Source organism: Athene cunicularia (assembly GCF_003259725.1).
Source record: "Athene cunicularia isolate RWA chromosome 15 unlocalized genomic scaffold, athCun1 chr15_part1, whole genome shotgun sequence".
In the NCBI taxonomy this organism is placed as follows: Eukaryota; Metazoa; Chordata; class Aves; order Strigiformes; family Strigidae; genus Athene; species Athene cunicularia.
Window position 1 is genome coordinate 13,484,939 of NW_020799121.1, and position 18,698 is coordinate 13,503,636.

The 18,698-nt window shown below is 37.5% G+C and overlaps 1 protein-coding gene across 12 annotated transcripts in view; it reads right to left on the minus strand.

Annotated features, from left to right (window-relative positions):
* Positions 1 to 18,698, minus strand: part of CLIP1 (CAP-Gly domain containing linker protein 1) — a 71,209-nt gene that overhangs the window by 15,194 nt on the left and 37,317 nt on the right. For 5 of the 12 annotated variants that reach the window (XM_026859499.1, XM_026859500.1, XM_026859497.1 and 2 more), the window contains 10 exons: positions 16,673 to 16,777; positions 14,203 to 15,147; positions 12,770 to 12,886; positions 11,718 to 11,775; positions 11,392 to 11,475; positions 10,217 to 10,373; positions 9,407 to 9,572; positions 9,097 to 9,312; positions 4,380 to 4,517; positions 2,588 to 2,694 (listed from right to left, as the gene is read on the minus strand). In XM_026859499.1, the coding sequence (XP_026715300.1) occupies positions 2,588 to 2,694; positions 4,380 to 4,517; positions 9,097 to 9,312; positions 9,407 to 9,572; positions 10,217 to 10,373; positions 11,392 to 11,475; positions 11,718 to 11,775; positions 12,770 to 12,886; positions 14,203 to 15,147; positions 16,673 to 16,777 (2,093 nt within the window). The remainder of the gene's footprint in view (positions 1 to 2,587; positions 2,695 to 4,379; positions 4,518 to 9,096; positions 9,313 to 9,406; positions 9,573 to 10,216; positions 10,374 to 11,391; positions 11,476 to 11,717; positions 11,776 to 12,769; positions 12,887 to 14,202; positions 15,148 to 16,672; positions 16,778 to 18,698) is intronic. The other 7 variants (XM_026859505.1, XM_026859506.1, XM_026859507.1 and 4 more) reach the window with 4 other exon arrangements.

Here is an 18,698-nt window from a genome sequence, read left to right on the forward strand (position 1 = left end):
CACCCAAACATACAAGAATGTGTAAGATCGCAGGAGGCAAAACAGTAAAGCATCTAATCTATTCCATTATTTTAACAGATACATAACTGAAAAGGAGACAAAACAAAAGCTGAAGAAAAACATGGATTTGTAGGTTTCGTTAGCTTACATTGCTACTGATGTGTGTGGTTTCTTTAACGTAAGTTTATTTTCAACAAATTTCTGAAAAAAAAAAAAATATTTTGCATGCCTGCCTGTAACACAAATGACTAACACAAGTTTTTGAAAGATGTGACAGTATCTTTCAAAAAATAAAAGCTTCATTTCCCTAAACGGTAATTTTTATAACTGTGTTTTATTTTCATAAAAAGCTGTCTCAGTACTCCTATGTTACAACAATATTACACAGAGTTAAACCCTGACTGGAATATTAAAAATATTTTTATGACTGTGGTAGGTAGAAGAACCCCTAAGTCAGAAACTAATTCAAGCACCTCAAAACACAAGGACTCTGTGGTCTACTACTGGGCACATTTGAACGAAAGGAAGCCTGATTTACTTTTTGAATTCAGCGTGTAATATGACTAAGATTTTCCAACCACTGCTTCTACCTGGTCTCACCTCGACCAGTTTCCACTCTGACCCACCTAGCCTGGATTAAACAGGCCAGCTCCCACCACTGAACATCGATTCAAATTATCTCAGTACAAAGATATTGTACAGGAGGAACAAACCTATTTTTAACCACAATTGTTTGCTGAACTGCAGCACTAACCAGTTCTCCTCTTTTTGCTTTTGGCATTAAAACATAGAGTCAGGGCGTTGTTAAAAAAAAAAAAAAAAAAAGCACAAAAAAATACTGGGGTCAATTTGTGTGAGATGCTCTCCTGTGTTTGGTGCCAAGGAACTTTCAACTGATAGCTGCGAGTGTACTTGACAGTGTGCAGCACTACATGAATACACAACATCCAGACAGTTTTTCTGCTTTTCTTCATGGCAGTTTTGCACAAGAAAGCTCTTTTACGGAGGACACCAGTGCTACTGTAACACCTCCCCACCTCCAACAGACACTGCTCTGGAGGCAGTGGCGTGTCCCCACCTACAGTCCTGCTCTTGTGGGCAAAAATCTTCCCTCCACTCTCTGTTGCAAAAGCCAGGGCACTACCTTCACCAACGGACTCTCTACCCACATGACTGCTGGTCAAGAAAAGCTTATTATCATGCTATTTCTTTAATTATACAAGGCAGCACACAAAATAATTAAGACAACAAAGATCAATTAAAAACCAACCAGACAAGCTTCCACTTATCCACAATGTCTCCTACCACTGTGATTAGAGACTACATTCAGCAACAGTCTATGACTGGAATTAACTTTCAGAAAAAAAAAAAAAAAAGAAAAAAACCCCACAAAGTGATAAGGATCATGAGAACACCTTTCAGTGCTGATGATTTTCAAGGAAGTATCTTCTATAAATAACTTCTGCTTGACAAATTATGGTCTAATATATTTTGTCTTTCCACAAACCCAGAGTCTGTGGTCCCTGGCTGTTCCAGCACTGGGGCAGCTAGTCTGGCAATAATGATTTTGCTTTCCCACGAGCACTAAAGCAGGTAGGAATTGCACGTGGAACAAAATCCTGCCTTCCTCAAGGGTGGGTGCTATCTATAGAAGCATGCAGGTTTTTAAAAGCAAGCAGCAAAAATCTGTCAGTCATACAGAAACTTGGCATTAATTCTGCGTGCTGATTTCCACGGGCCCTGTCTTCACCTCCGAGCAGTGGTTAAGAACTGTCACTAAATGACTTATGGAGGGAACAATAATTAGTCAAAGCTGCTTTTAGCTCTCAGTCTAGATTCCAGCTTTCACTCCATGAGTCAAGAAATTATTGGAGTGCAGGTGGGAACAGAGATTTGTGATTTAATGCTTTACATCTCTCAGAGCTGGGAGACAGGCAGTTACTGCAGGGGAGCAATAACGAGGAATTTTATTCACAGCGGCACGCCAAAAACTTAGATGCAATGAGATTTCACAGGGAAAATTACTTTCGATCAGCTGCTTTGCAGTTAAGTTATTGTGTACAATATTACACATGATTAGTTGTAGTACATAAGACACGTGACAGCCAGTTAACTCTAGTTTTACATACTATATATGGCATTTGGATTGTGACAGAAAATAAATGCACAGTGGAAATAAACTGGATAAAGCCAATAATGAAAAATAAAAGCAGAACCAGATTTTCTGTAAACAAAGCCACTTAAAACTACTAAACACTCCAAGTGTATTTGTAATTCAATCCAAACAGAATTTCTTTTATTTATAAAGCTTTTAAAATAACCTAGTGCCCTCAGGTGGCAGAACACTATACTTCCTCCAACAAACAAATTATTTCAAACAATGCCCAGAGGGAAGGATTTGCTTCAATATCCTTCAGCAGTTCAGGAGCAACTTTCTGATTTCCAGTCAAACTAATATTTAATTTTGACCTAATATCTGCTTTATAAGTGAGGATATTGGAGAGATACTGAAAGACAATTTAAAAAAAAAAAAGGTAAATGAAATTACAATGTAATGGTTTAACAGATTTAATGTTGAAATACTTACAATTCTTTTCTAAGTTCTTCCACTTTCTTGTTCTCCAGATCTAGAAGCTCTTTTGATTTATTAAGTTCCTCTTCATTTTTCAGGTTGTTTTGTTTAAGCATGTCCAACTTAAAGAGGAAAAACACCTCATTACACTAATGCAACTAGACACAGTTCTTAAGTGTAGCACTCGGAAAAGATATTCAGCAAAATGGGGGCCTGAGCTGAGCTGTTCCACTTCGTCATATTTAGTCCTTAAATTAATTCAGCCTGCCTGTAGAGAAGCACGTGTCTAACAAAAAACGTTATGAGACCTTCTGCATTCAAGTTGAGCAGCACAAAGAATCCCAAGCCCACTGAAGAGCAGTAATCTGATGTATATACCCTGATATAAAAGGTAAAGCTCCAAAGCACTCATTTTAAATGCTATATATGACTCAAAGCACATTTAAAAAAAAAAAATTCAATGCTTATTGCTAAAATTAGCTGTTCCCTTGATCTTTATTTCTCTAAAATAACTGGTAACGAGTTCTGCTTTGCCATACCTTAATTTCTGAGAAACAGGAGGCTGAATGATGTGCTTGCAACCATAAGCAATGAATTCCTCTCAGAGATCTCGCAGCATGGGACAAATTGCCGTGCATCTATTTACTGAGTTGGCATCTACCACGAACCTTATTTGTTCACATTCAGCAACACGTTGTGTTACGTAAGGTCATCTACAGCCATTCTCATGGCATTACAGGACCCTGCAGATTTATTTATTTTTTAATCCAGAAAGTGAATCCCTGCCATTACTAACGTCACTGCTTTTAATTCTCCAGTCCTCAGATCTTGTTGGAAATCATTAGTGTTTCAGCACAAGCTGTGGCATTTAGGTTAGCCCAGCTGTGCACTACCCGTTCTTATGGGAGCTGCAAAAGATGGAAGAGCCATCAAAAAGAGGCCACAGGGTGCTCAAGATCTGCAGAAAGGATGCCAGTTCAATGTCAGACCAGACACTCCAGGGCAAAAGTGTGTGAATGATAGCGAGGACATTCTTCCCTTCTCTGAACCCTGGAGTATCACAAAGTGGTGGGAGGACACCGGCTGAAGGACAGGTCCCTAGAGGAACTGCTCCACGTGTTGGACTGGAAGTTCTTTGGGACCATTGTATGGTGAATAGCTCAGTAGAATTTGTACCTTGCCAAACCACAATTCTGATGAACAGAAAAGTGGAAAAAAGAAGAAATTATAACATTACACATGTCAAGATCACAAAGAAGATCTAATGCACTCCTTTTTCTGTACAGGTGACAATGGAGCAGTAATTTTGTGGATCAGGAGCACTGTTACTCAGAGCAATTCATCAGAGTGTAAAGTTGCACCCCATGCTTACAACCAGGGAACCGAAGCACAGAGCAGTCACATCTAAGCAACAGATCCAAAGCTATATAGCAAGACTGATTAAGCCTCGAGTCAAACCCATGTCTCTGGATTCTGTGATTTACAAAAGCTGCTGCAGCATCCAGAACTCCTGTAAGAGATTTTGTTGCTGCACCGAGATTTAAGGGACATGACTTTGTATACTGTACAGTATTTGAAATCACATGCAAAATAGAAAAGCACACAGGTCACGATGGCTATAAAAAGCATCTAGATCTTCCATCAGTGTGCACTCATCTAGTAAGTTTTCACAAGCCAGTCAGGACTGAGTAATGTGGTGGCAAAATGACAGAATCCACTCTTGCCTCATCTAATTCTCTGTAATTCAATAGCTGTTCCTTACCAACTAGGCAAAACTTTTCATATAAAAGCATTTAAACGCAATTACTTCATTCTGCAGCTTCTCGTTTGTCTGTCTAGAGTTCTCCAAAGAGGCCAAAGTTTCAATCTTTTCTTTGTGAATGGCATCCTTCTCTTTGGTCACTTTCTCCACAGTCTGGAAAACATCTTCTGCCATTTTGGCAGCCTATATATTAAGGGGGATGGGGAAAAAAGGAATATTACCAGAGGGACCTCTGAAAGCAAAGAGATAAACCACGATACTTTATGCACAGCTCCGTGGTTTGCCAACTGCTTTCCAATGACATAAGGACTTCAACTGGGAATTTAATTGCATTTTGAAGCTGCATAAAGTATAATAAATGGACATGAGAAGATTCAATTCCATGCAGAAAGAGATCATAACCCCATGCTTGTGTCACCACCGAGGATGCCCATTTTTTCTTTTTAATTCCTGGATTTTTAATGACCACCACTGTGATTGCTTTTAGACTTCTAACCACTTTAGACAGTAGTAGTTCAATAGATATTCACTTCCAACAGCCTGCTCTATTTTCAGAAAATGTGGAATTATAAAAACCTGTTAAAAATTTGAAAAATAATTAAAAATCAAATAGGTGATAAATCCAATTATTGCATTATTTCATTGTTATTCATTATGCCCTCATAGAAGGAAATATTTCACAGGAATATTAAAACACCTAGGTAGGCATAACAGGTTATCCTGATTCCAATTTGTATTCAAAATTATTTTATGGGCTTCAAGCCACATGAACTGAAATCCAAAATACTTCATAAAATTTGTTGGTGGTGAATACAAAACACTTCTGTGAATAAAAAGAACACCAGAACTGTCAGCATCTTTAATGGACTGGAAGTCCTCTAATGTCAATTTGAATTTTTATCTTTTTATTTTATTTTCAAATGCTTCTTATCCAATTGCATTTACCAGAGTAGTATGTTGTTTTATATTTTGAGTTACTCAAATTTGTAGTTTGTTGTAATTTAACATAAAATCATGTAAAGATCTAATCTTAAACCTCACCTAATACTAGAGTCTAGCTTTTAAGCTGTAGAGTACTTCAACAGAAGGAGCTGCTCAATTTCTCCTACCAGATTCAGGAAACAAATTTTCCTTTTATTCACAGTTTACGTTGTTTTCTTGCAACATTCAGCGACAACATAGGCTTTTATATTTAGAAATATTTTTTGAAAAATATTAAAGTGTCTTTCAGACTCACAGTTACAATTTGAAAAAAAAAACCCCGAGTAATATATCGAGAGAGACCATAATTCCAGCCTGTTTATACCGAGATGAAGTGCTGATTGTGCAATGAAGTGCAGAGAGAAAACCACAGGTTAGTGCTCAGTATTAGTAGAACCGGATTTGATTGTTTAACTACGTGTTTCAATACCTCAAGTTTTTGTGCTACCGTTTGGGCCTGGAGAGTCTCAATTTCTCTTAGTTTCAAAGCCAGATTGTTCATCTCCTCCTGCAGCATCTGATTTTTGCCCTGAGACACCAACAATTTGCCTGAGAGGTCACTATTAGTTTGTTCTAAGAGTGCTACTTCCTCGCACAGTTTATAATAATCCTTGGAGAATTTCTCCTTCTCTTTCAGTATTTCTTCCTTAATGATGACCAGACTCTTCTGTTCAGCAATCAGGCTGTCATTTTCCTGAAGTAACTTTACTCTCTCCTCCTCCGTCACCTCATGCCTGTGTCGAAGATCATCTAGAGTCTCGGAGACACAGTTGTGCAAGTCCTGGAGCTCTGCTTTTGATTTAGACAAGGAAGCAAAGTCACTCTTCAGTTGTTTGACACTAGAAGCAAGCTGATCTCTCTCTGCACAGAGGGTTTCTTTTTCTTTAATTACTTCTACCAGTTTAGTTTCAGATCTTCCTTTCTCCTGAACTAAAAGTTCTTTCTCAGTCAGAAATTCTTTATTTTTCTCTCTCAGCTCTTCTATCTCCTTCTCTAAGAAGCTGATGTTGCTTTGAAGTTCCATCCGTTCCAACAAAAATGATTCCTTGTCCAGTTTTCTAGCTTCCTGTTCTATGGTTAAGTTTTCTTTCATAATTGCAACCTCACCATTTAATTGCTGACACTTATCTTGCAATTCAGCCCTCTCTCTAGTCAGCATCTCCCTGTCAGAGGAACAGGTCTTGAATGAAGATGACAACACCTGCTCAGCATGTGATACAGCAGCCAGTTCATTTTCTAATGTTCTTTTGGCCTCCTGGGCCTCTTGCAGAAGATTGGAAAGGTCACATTTAGAGGCTATCAGCTCTTGATTTTCTAGAGTCTTCTTACTTAGTTCTTCCTTGAGGGCTTCAATGGAATCTTTGAGCATGGTGTTCTCTTGGGCCAGAGCTCTCTTGGCTGAGACATTGAGTTCATGTTCTCTCTTCATATCAGAAACTGCATTTGCAGAAGACTTCTTTTCATCAAGAAGCTCTAAGTATTTGTTCTCCAATTCATTCTTCTCTTGCAGAAGAGCTTCATTGTGCTTTTCAAACTGCAACGACTTACAATAAACAGACTCCTTTTCTAAGTTCAGTTCGTTTATTTTCTCAGTAAAGACTGTCTCAGCAAGTACAGCATCTACTATGGCCTTCGCAAGCTTTTCAGTAATTGCCTTATTTTCATTTAAGAGTTCCTCCCTTTCAGCCAAAAGCCTTCGTTCTGATGAAGCAAAAGCCTCTTTCTCTTGAAGTAACTGAATACATTCAGAATTGGATCTCTCTCTTGAGGCTTTCATTTCCTCAAGAAGACAAGAGAGACTAGCAAGGGAATCCTTCAACTCTGTATTGTCTTTCATCACTTTTTTAACTTCTTTATGTTCAGTCTCTAGTTCTGTTTGCATCTCTTCTGTTCTCGCCTTTAATGCTTGGTTTTCACTAACCGTATTGTCTAAACTCACACGCAGTTCTTCTACGCTTTTAAGGAGCATCTCCTTCTCTGACTGCAGACTCTGACTTGTCTGCAATAGACTGTTCATTTCATTTTTTAAGTCTATAAGTGTATTTTTAAGACCCGAGTGTTTACCTAGGGCTGAATCTCTCTCTGCAGTCAGAGTTGATACCTCTTGCAGTAGCTCCCTTTGATCTCTGGCCAGGGCCTCACAAGCATTTTCCAGCCTCTGAATAACATCATCTTTATCTTTAATAACTGCACCTTTCTCTTCCAAAAGTTTCTTTTGAGAATTCTCCAGTTCCTCCCGTTCCTTGATATGTTTCTGACATACCACATCCATGGCATCTTTGCTGGCCTGAAGTTCTTTCAACTTTTGGAGCAAGGCTGACTCTGATGACCGGAGAGCATCATTTTCTTGAGTTATCTTCAGAAGGTTTGCCTGTGCTGCCTCTATTTCAGAGAGTAATTTGCTTTTCTCAGAAATGAGTGCTACCTTTTCTGTGCTTTCCTGCTGGCTTCTGGCCTCAGCTTCTTCCTTCTGCTTTAGGATTTCTTTATTTTCCGAATTAAGTTCTTCATTTATTGTCAAAAGTTCTTCTTGGTCTTGCTGCATGAATGAAATCTTTGATTCCAATTCTAGAAGTTTTGATAACAAGGAACCTCTCTCTAATTTTAAAGTATTCCCCTCCTGTGCCAAAGTTTCTTTTTCTGATATCAAACCCCTCATCTCGTCTGACATTAGTTCAATTTCTTTTCTGGCTGATGCTAACACAGAGCTTAAGGACTAAAGAAATAAAGTCAGGGAGAAGGGAAAACAAAAATGAAGTCAAGCAGACAAATGAGGAATGTGGTTTAAGGGTAAATAGAGCTATTGTAACTTAAGTTTTTAAAAAGTGTATACACTGACACACAGTCCCTGTGCAAACTCAGTTATTGACAGCTACCCCTGGTATTTCATTACAAAACACCCACCATCCACAAGAAAACTTTTCAGTGGTTAAATAATAATTAAAAAAAAATAAAAATCATAGTTTGAAGGTTCCTCCATACAAGACTTCATCTTGTTTTTTAAAACTACTCTCAACAAACTTTCTGAATATAAATTACTCAGAAAGAAGAGCCACAGAATGATTTCATAAGAATCTAAGTGAATTAAAATGCAGGGAGTTATATTAGATACTGACTTCCAATTCTCAAATTCATCTTTTATAGATAAACCTCCTGATGATTCTGTCAAAAATGTACTGTCATAACCTGTTTAATTCAAAACACCACATCAGTGGTGTATTTAAAGTTAAGTTGTGTGCCAATGTATACGCTAAATATTTTGCTAAAGCATAAACCAAAGATAATAACAAATAACTGAAGGATGAAAGCAAGCAGCAATGTCAAAGAAACAGGAGAAAAGTCAAGCTATATACTAAATAGTTGCACGTAGTATGGGATCATACTACAGAACAAAATTTCAGGTGTGTAACACAGATTATTTAAGTGTAAAAAATATTTTAAATTAAAATATATTCACAACATATTTTAAAAATCATGCATTTAAAAAACAGAGAATAACATTTGGCTTCAACCAATTGTGCTGAGCCAGGCATCAATGAACATAAAGTGCTAACAGCAAAGAACTGTATATCATGGATTCTTGTGTAATCTAGAGAAGACAACCAGTTAGCCATGTATGCTTCTCTTCCCTAACCAATACTAATCTACCCTGGAAAAGTTCAAAAAAGAAACACTGCAAAAATTTTATTATGAAATGGTGAAGCCAGGCGGAAAATAGCGATTCCCTGAGACAGAAAGATTTAAAGTTTAAATTACTTGCAGAGTAACAAAGTATACATACTCTGGCCTGTTCTGCTTGCTTCCTCAGCTCCTCAGCCTGTGTTTCTAACTCATCATTTTTCCTCTGTGCAATTTTCAGTGCCTCTTCTGCATCCAGCAAGTTCTGCTTGAACCCTTTGACATCTGCATCATGTTTAGTGATCATCTCAGAAGTTTCTTTTTCATACTTTGCCTGAAGATCCTTATACTGATTTTGGCTAGTCTCGATTTGCTTTTTCTGATTGAAGATAAAACAATTGGAACACAGTTAAAGAAGCAGCGGCACAATATTCTGCGTGTAGTTAGCTAGCACTTTTAAAAGTTCTTCTTACCATGTCCGTTAATTGATCCTGCAAGTTTTTCAGTTCTGCTTGATGAATCTTGAGAGTTTCTTGCTGACTCTGCTCAGCTTTCTGTGTTGTCTGCTCCACATTTTCCTGAAGCTGAACAGCCTTTTCATTTGCCTTTGTAAGCTCAAGTTGTATTTGCTCCAACTGCCTAGAAAGACCAAATAAAAGAACATTACTTTTTGCTGACAGCACGACAAGCGCAGAGATGAAAGAGTCTAAATTATGCTGAAGTTCTATACGCTGTCCAAGCATTTCGAAAGAGATTTAATTATTTAACATACAGAGAACGTTCTGCTAAATTAAATATACACAAGTGAGATTGAGCGCTTGCTTGTGTGCAGAGCGACACAGCTGCCAGTTACTTTGCCCCCAGTCTGGGATTTCATAAAGGTAAAGAACAACTATTCTACATACAATTTTTATTTGAAAACAAACACATTTTCTCTTGCCAGACAAAAATGTGACCCACGTCTTTTATATATCCAAGTCAAACAAGATTATCAGGTAATCAAATAACAAAACAACTCACAAAACAGTCTAGATTGTGAAAAGGTCGTTTACTGTGGGCAATGAGAAGTATGTTACATAAGGATTTTAGAATTATAAATATGAGATGCTCTTCAAATCACTCTTGAGGAGACTGTTTTGATTAATTCAGTTTGATAGAACACGTTCGCTTGTCATATCAATGTGACACTCAGGAGCATCTTGTTCAGGTATTTACAGAAAGATGAGAAGCTGTGAGTGCAGGACTAAAGAATTCATGTGAAAGTTCTGACAACACCAGAATACCTTTCTTTTAAGCGGAGCTCATCATTCATTTTCGTAAGCTGGGCAGAGCTGTCTCCTGAAGACTTCATGATCTCTGCAATATCATTTTCAAGTTTGGCTTTAGCTTCAATCAGTTGCTGTTCTCTCTCTTCTCGCTCCTTTAATTTCTTCTCCATCACTGAGCAAGACAAAGGTTGTTAGTCTATTAAATTTAAGAGAAAGGGTATGCACAGATAGCTAGAAGATAAAGAACTATAAGCAGAGCAATATTGATGCTACAGACCTTGCAAATTACCCTTTTAAAATAAAAAATTAAGTTTGAATTTTGAACTGTTAACTGTAGCAAAAGGTTAAGAACTCTTCAGAAATAGTAAAAAAGCAACAAGCCGAGAAATCTTTCAGGTGATTCACGTAACTTCAGGCCATGAGAAGTGATTATGAGTTGTACCCGTATCAGAGGGTAACTACACAGCGTAATAGGAGAGGCATGCACATCTTACAGGTGAGACAACTCACCAGCTATTTAGTAGAGCAGTAGAAGACAAACAGTGCAAGCAACATGAAGCTACAGTGAAAAAATTACTCAGTCCAATGCAGGCACTGCCACCGAGGGCAAGAGCAGCCCTTGGGATGACTTCTACAGTCCCAACGCCTTGGAAGTCTTGATTACACAGAACATAATAATTCTCAATTTCTTTCTACATTGGTTTAAAATCGAGATGTAGAACTAGAAAGATACAGCAAGACTCCCTCCCGTGAGATAGGAAGGAGACGACCAGGCCAGTGTACGGTCTTTTTGACGTCCTTAAGAAAAAACTGCTTATGGACAAAGCTTCTGTGAATCAACTATCTTATATTTGTAATTTTTCAGGCTGGTCCCCAAGCCTTTGTCTGGTATCTGACCATCACCACAGCACGATTTTGTTGCAACATCAAACAAGAACTGAACTATTGATCTGGCATACACAGCCAGGAAGTCTTCTGCCTTATTGCACTATTTCCTTTAGATTATCATCACCTTGCTAGGTCACTACACACAGTGCCACAAAAGCTGTTTTCTGCCTAGAAAAAAAGGCTTTCTTTTGAAGGCATTTGAGAAAGCATTAGCTGCTATGACATGGCGAGCTGAGCGAGAGGCATATGAAAGCACAAAGCTGTTACATTTTTCAAAACATTCCATTTTATTACTTCCTTACCAGTCAAACTAGACTTCAGCTGTTCCAGTTCTGAAGACATGAGTGCAAACTGCTCTTCTTTTTGGTTTAGTTTTTTTATTGTTTCTATGCAAGCAAAATTTTGAAAACAAAGTTAGTAACTACTTAGATGCGGACAATCCCACCTACTTGCAAGGTATATTACTCTTGAGAGGCTGCAAGTAATCCTGTCCTTTCCATAGCTGCTGAAACTGCTGTACTGTCAGGTGTCAATTTGAAAGCACATGAGAAAAAAACCACACCTTTATTTTGCAGCATTTATCTTCTGCAGCTTTCTAGTTCTTTGCTTAGTTTAGAAGATGACATACCTTGCATAGTTTGTTGAACGTTTTCTGCTTCATCAGCTGCACTAGTAAATTTTTCTTTCTGCAAAATGGATAAAAACCTAAGGTAAGGTTTGGTCATAGCAGGATAATTCAACCACTGATTTTATATTAGTTAGCTCTCAAGTACAACATAGATGAGTCTTCACTCCTATCATAAACAGATCTTACTTTTGAATTACAGTTTAGCATATTCAGCAACATAAAGCAAGATTTTTCCCTTGCCTTGGTTGCAAGCAAGTCCCTAAACTTCCAAAATAACTTCTCCATCAACTAGCACAGCAACAGAACTGCAGCCACAGAGTCCAGTGTAGGAGACGTGATTTCTGGGCTTCTCAATGAAAGCTATCCATGCTGCTCACAGGTGTGAGTGGACATCTGCAACCTTGTGATCAATCTCAAACTAGTGTTTCCCAGCAGGTAGAGATGCTGGACTGTGAAGAAAAGGGAGGATCCCGAGGAAGATAAGAAGAGAGACTCTTCCACCAATTTCAAATATTTACTATGGCCATGGAAATATTTTATGTCAGGGACAGTGAAACCTAAAAGCATGTCTTTTTGTTACTAACGCTGTGGAGTTTCTCAGGAAAATCCCACCCAACTACAGAATACTTGCAAACTTAATTAAATTTGCAAAATGAGAAATCAGGTGAAAAACGTCTTCCAAAACCATTTGCAAGACGTGTGCAGAGCGAGCATTAATTTGTACAACAGGTATAATAAAGGGCCACGTGTTCCTTAATGAGTAGTCTAAATTTAAGCTACATGCTGCTTTTGATTTGCTTTACTATTTTTATCTGAAATCCATAAACAGATGAGTTCTATTTAGATGAAGCACCTGATAACAGAGAACTCAGGTGAAATGCTCCTTTCATTCTGAGATGGATCCTGTTAGTCACAAACCCTCGGCTCCATAAGTAAAATGGCTTTGAAAAAAACTTTGCTCAGTCAAGAGTTGATCCTCAGATTTCCATTACGCTCTCACCATAAAAACCAAAATCCAAAGGATAAAATCAAAATTTTTGGGTATTACTCACCAAAATTTGAAGTTCCTTTTCCAAAGAATCTTTAACTTGATTTACTGCACTCAAGTTTTTCTCAAGGTCAAGAAGCTTTTGCTCTTTGCCCTGCAGTTCTTTGGCCAGATTACTAGCCTAACAGAGATGATGAAATGGAGTAAAATAAAATTAAACATGTATGAAAAAATAAGAAATTAAAACTTGAATCTGAAAGAAATAACTGTAATATTAAAGTCACTGTAAGATGAAAAAAAACAAAAAACAAAACCAAGAAAAAAATGTGATGTATTAACTGAGCGAAGCTGATTGCCACTGATGACTACATCACAGTTCTAATTGCATCTTGGAATATATCTGAAATAATTAAAATTTAGTTGTTTTCTTGGAATTAATGGTGAAAACGTTATTTAATGGCAGACATTTTTGAGTACGTTCAAAATTTCCAAAATAACAACATCAGTTGAATTAGTAGTTTTGCTTCTTTATTGTTTTAACTTTTTCATCTGATAAATTTCGCTTTTATGTTTCAACTGGTTCTTTAGACCAATACACATACCGGGATGTAATTTTTCAAAAGGCTCTGTACCACACCCAGGGGTAGTGCAGAAATCTAGGGTGACCTTAAAAATAGAGTCAAAGATCTGTAGAAATGTCGTATCCTGGAACCATCTGTGAAAGGTTTAGGAAAGCTGTGCAGTTAACTGTCCCACTACTCTTACAGCTAGAGCTCTAGCTTGTCAGGTCATACACAGATTGGGGATGTGGGGGAACCCCTAAAATGAAAGGCTATCTTACCACCTTTATCCCTAGCTGCAGTGGTGGAACAGCTTTCAAGTACTGAATGCCATGCTATCAACTTTAAAGAGACATTTTATCCAAACCCAAGAAAAATCCTGGCAAGATGGATCACGCTGCAGTCTCTGTTTCAGAAGTGCTGTGAAACGGTGCCTAACAACATCACTGCAGACCCCTGTCTGCAAGAGCCTTTTTGCTTTCTTTTAGTTTTAATTTTAATAGCCTCTTCCCTCATCTTGTTTGATGAGAGGCAAGATAGTGAAGGGACAGGGGAAACATTTCCCCTCAACTCACTTTGTATCTGAATACCTCTACCACCAAAGGTTAAAAACTGGTATATTAAAAGGATTCTTCTCCCAAATAAGCCAAACTAACTTTTTGATAACACAAAGCTTTCAGCAGAGGCATGCTGAAGCTTGCATCAAGAAAACAGATTTTTTTTTTTTTTTTCTTTTGCTCAGTGGTGCAGACCAAGCACTAGAAACCTGTTTAGAGACATCAAAGTTAAGACCTTCTCTAAACCTCCTCAGATGGTACAATGATACACGTTCAACAGAACCTGTTTCTTCTGTGATGTATTTGCTGTAGCAGATTAGAACAGTACAAATGTAAAATAAAAACAAAGTAAAAATAAAAGGATGGATGTTGATACAAACCTTGCTACTTCCATCAACCTTTTCAGTCTCTAAATTCTGAATTTGTTTCTCAGCTGCCTCAAGCTGCTCGCTAAGTTTCTGGATTTCCAATTTACCTTCAGAATTGGCTTTCTGAAGTGCAGCAAGGTCCAAAAGCTTTTCTTCAGCAGCTTTGATCTGTGGTGTAAGACTATCAATAACTTTGGTTTGTTCATTGTACTTGGCTTGCAGTACCTCTAGCTCCTTTACCTTTATTTCAGCTTCCTGTAATTTGTTTAAAGTGTCTTCCATTTCTACTAGATGCTGATCTTCCACACTTTCCAGTTTGGTCTTCAGGCTTTCCAGGTTTTGCTCTTTCTCCTCTGTGACTGCCAACAGTTTTGCTTTCAGTGATTCAATCTCTTTCAAATGATGAGATTTTTCATTTTCCTGCTTCAGTTTTAAATTTGACATTTCATTTTCATAGTCTAATTTAATCTTCTCAATCTGAGTCTTTAACTCGGCAAATTCTGCTGTCTGAGCCCCTACACCTTTGCTGAAAGAGACTTTTAACTCTTCCATTGCTTGCTGATGGGAGGCAATTGCAGATTCCAGCTTTGACTTCCACAGCTCTATTACATCTGAGTTCTCCTTGTTGGCGTGATCAAGTTTAGTTTTCAAGGATTCATTTTCTTTTGCCATTCTCTCATTTGAAGCTGAAAGTGATTTGATTTCCTTCTGCAATGCTTCTTCACTAATTCCAAACTTCTCCTTCAGTGAATTCATCTCATTCTGATGTTCTTTGCTAACTGCAGCCATTTTTTCTTGCAAAGAACTTATTTCTTGTAACAATGAAAGAGAAGTGTCCACATCATCAATGTGTTTACTAGACTCTAATCTCCCTCGAAGCTCAGCTACTTCCTTCACCCGCAATGCTAGATCTCTTTCTAGTTCCATGATGCGAGATTTTTCTGATACTGTGGCCACCTATGATTAACAGCATTTTAAGAAAAGAAGAAAGAATTATAAAAAATGTGTTTAATACAAAGACACTTAAGCCTCACTGAAAAGAAACCACTGAGTGTTGCAAACTAACATTACTAATATATTCTTACCAGCATTTTGGATTAGAATACCTCTGAGTTTCATTGTCAACTCTTATTTCTATGGAAATTCTAAAGAAACCTTATGAGTAAAAGCAAATGCTGCTTTTACATGGAAGGCTGTGAAACAAGACCAGCTGTTGTTTCATTTATGTATAAATTACTGCTTCTAAAAAAAGAAAAATGACCACATCTTTGTATTACATGCATATTACATTCTTTCTAAAGGTGAAACTTATTTAAATTCATTTTTCTGAAGTTATCTAGAAATAATGACTTGCTAAACAACTTACAAATCACACTTATGTATATTATCAGAGTTTAACAAAATGGTTCTTGGAACCATTTTTAAGCACACTGAAAAAGAAAGGAGAACCCTGAGGTCTTTATTTTTTGATATAACTGCTTCTAAATTAATCTCATGCCAGCTATAAGACTGTCAGAGAAAAATGCGAACACATTTTCAGCCTTCAAATCCTTTGAAATTCTTTCTATATCCACTCCACTGTTCTCTCTGGAGAAGTGTCCTCACTTTATCTGAGCTTTTCTCTGGCTGTTGAAGCAGCTTGTGGTATGGGAAAGCACATGAAGCTACCTCAATTATTTCCAATTAGGAACTTACTGTTTCAACCTCCTTACTATACCAACAGCCTGGAAAAGATATTACTTACCTGCAATTGTTTTTTAAAAGTACTTATTATATAGTACATTCTTGGGTTTGTAATATTCATCCATATATCTCAACTTCAAGAAAAGCTGCATGTGTGAGCATGAATATATATATATAAAAATATCTATCCTTAAAAATTGACATCTGCTGAACTTCCAACTTCAGACAATGTATGTCCAGTGATATTTTGACATGTAACAGTATTTTAACGCTACTGGGATATCCATGAAAAGATCATGTCATGGGTGGAAAAAAAGAACTAAAAAGCCACTGCAAACGATGACTTAGCAAAGCAAGTAGTACAACAGCTATGTAAGACCTCAGAAACCAATCCCCAAATACTAAGTCTGTGTTAAAAGCATTGGCACAGTTGATCATACTTTTTTGGGATTTAATGAACTTTGTTACTTCTAAAAATGAACCGCTGAACATTCCTTTATGTCAATTCATGGTCCCATTTGCTACTTTTGCCTTCAAGTATTAATTTTGCCATTTTAAGACATCTTACCTGAACTCTCCTGAAGAAATGAGTATACATATACAAGCGTACACACACACACAACACTGAAGCTCAAAATTAATGCTAATTTTTAAAGTGTTCCAGCTGTATCTATAGCAGGTACTGGTCATGACAGGAGCAAGGATCTGTTTCAGCACGTGTTATACCCAGCAGACTGTGTCATCAGAAATCTTCCACAACACAAATCAGTCTTGTTATTTAAATAGTGAAAACCATTACCCTAGTGTCTTCTAACTCCCTCTGGAGTTTGTCAGCTTTGGTCTTTTCAAAGAGTAGGCTCTGTTCAAGCTCCTTAATGCGGGCATGCTCCAGTTTGGTCTGCGTCTGTTAGTAAAAAGGGAAAGGAAGAGAACACAACGGTGCCACCATCACATGCCAGCACAAGAGGAGGGAGCCACATGCAGGCCGTGCTGCCAGAATCTTCTACCAATGATGAGCAGAGAAGATGCAGTGGATAAAATGAACAGGGAAATGCTATGGATGAGAAAGATGGACTGAAAGTGTAAATGGACTGACGTGTAAAAAAAAAAAAAAAAAAAAAAATGTAAAAAAGAAAATCACAAACAAAGAAACATGAACAAAAAAGTTTCATGCAGCCAAGTAGAAGTTATTTATCAGTACATGAAGTTTTCAGCACAAATTAGAATAGTTATGTAAAAAATATATGTGTATATATATCTGTATCTGTTCTAACAGGATAGTAAGTCCCTTTCCTTGTCATCTCACTAACCTTTTTCTTCAATGTACTGGTCTTATTTTAGAAATTATTTATTTATTAACCAGGGGAGAAAAATTCACCACTGAAGCTCATGTGGCAAATCAAAACTTTTCAACTTTTTTTTTTTTTTTTTAAATAGTAGCTGTATCTCAAATCTCAGCCATAAAAATCCTTTTTGGCCAAGACCTGGAAACATTAAGGTTCATTTGTCACTACGGTATGAATTATTTGAATAGAAAGAAAATAGTTGTCTGTAACTGCAGAAGCCTCCTAGTTCTTCCTCCTCCTCCTTTTTCAGGAAGAAAACAAGCAACAAATAAGATTCTCCAAAACCAGGTAAAAAAGTGAATCTGTCTGGTTGCTCTATAGTTACTTAAGTCTAAATACATTAAACAAGATGTGGAAGTAAGGAAAAAAAAATATTTGTAATTTTAATAAGTTCCTCAAGAGAAGCAGGAAGCAGATGAAACTGAGTAGGTACTTTCTGTCTTCTTCTTACAAGGAGGTAGAATTTTTAGCAAGAACACAGAATACTGGATATTCTGGCTTGATACCCAGATACTCCCAGAGGCCTGCAAGAAAGCTTGAAGTTTGAGAGATGGAAGTAAAGTCCAGCAGCTAGTTCAAATGTGCCTTGCACCTCTGAAGCGGGGAAAAGGTGAGGGGTGAGGAGGAGAAAAAAGAAATACAAAGAGGTAAGAACCAGGTGCCATGCTTAGTTCTGAAGTGCCCAGATTCGAGTACTGTGTCAGGTCTGGCAGGTCACTATTAGTTTAAATTTACTAAACAATCTAAACTGAAAGGATTATGAAAGTCTGTTGTTGCTTCACAGTGTCTTTTCCAAAAAGAGGAGCTTTACAAGGCTTGCCCACATTAAGAGTCAGGTGGATGTCCAGAAGAAGACTGAATGAAGTTGAAGATGTGTTTATTAACCCAAGAAGTTGCATCCATCAGTCTTGATGAAAATTCGCCACACAGCTTAACTGTCACAGTTAATTTACTGCAGAACAAAGTAACACAGTAACCCCCAAACCCTACAAACTACTATTAACAGAAGAAGAGTCCTGCAACCCAAAGAGCTACCCACTGAACGCTGGATTGAAAGAATCCAAAAAGGCAGGAAGATGTGTGAATAATTCCACAGCCACACTCATGCCAAAACCGCAGTGCAGCAGCGTGTGCACAGCTGGCAGGACACTGCTGCTTCTCTGATCTTTGCAATATGATATTTAAAAATCCTTACAGAACTGTGTTATTTATAGAGTGACAAGCTGATTAGTACTGCCTCCAAACCAGCTGCAGCAGTTAAAAGATCTTATGTAGTCTCTGCAGAGCAAGTGGGATGGGGATGAGCCTCTCGTTTTCCTTCAGGGCTCTTTTCCTCCAAACACAGTATTCCTCTGGACATCAGATTATCTTCTTTCCCAAAAGGATGCAGATATCTGGATGTTTAATTTTTTAAATGTTTTTTCCAGTTGAAAACAGTCGACCCTTTTACTATATAGTTAATAGGTCCAAAATACTAAA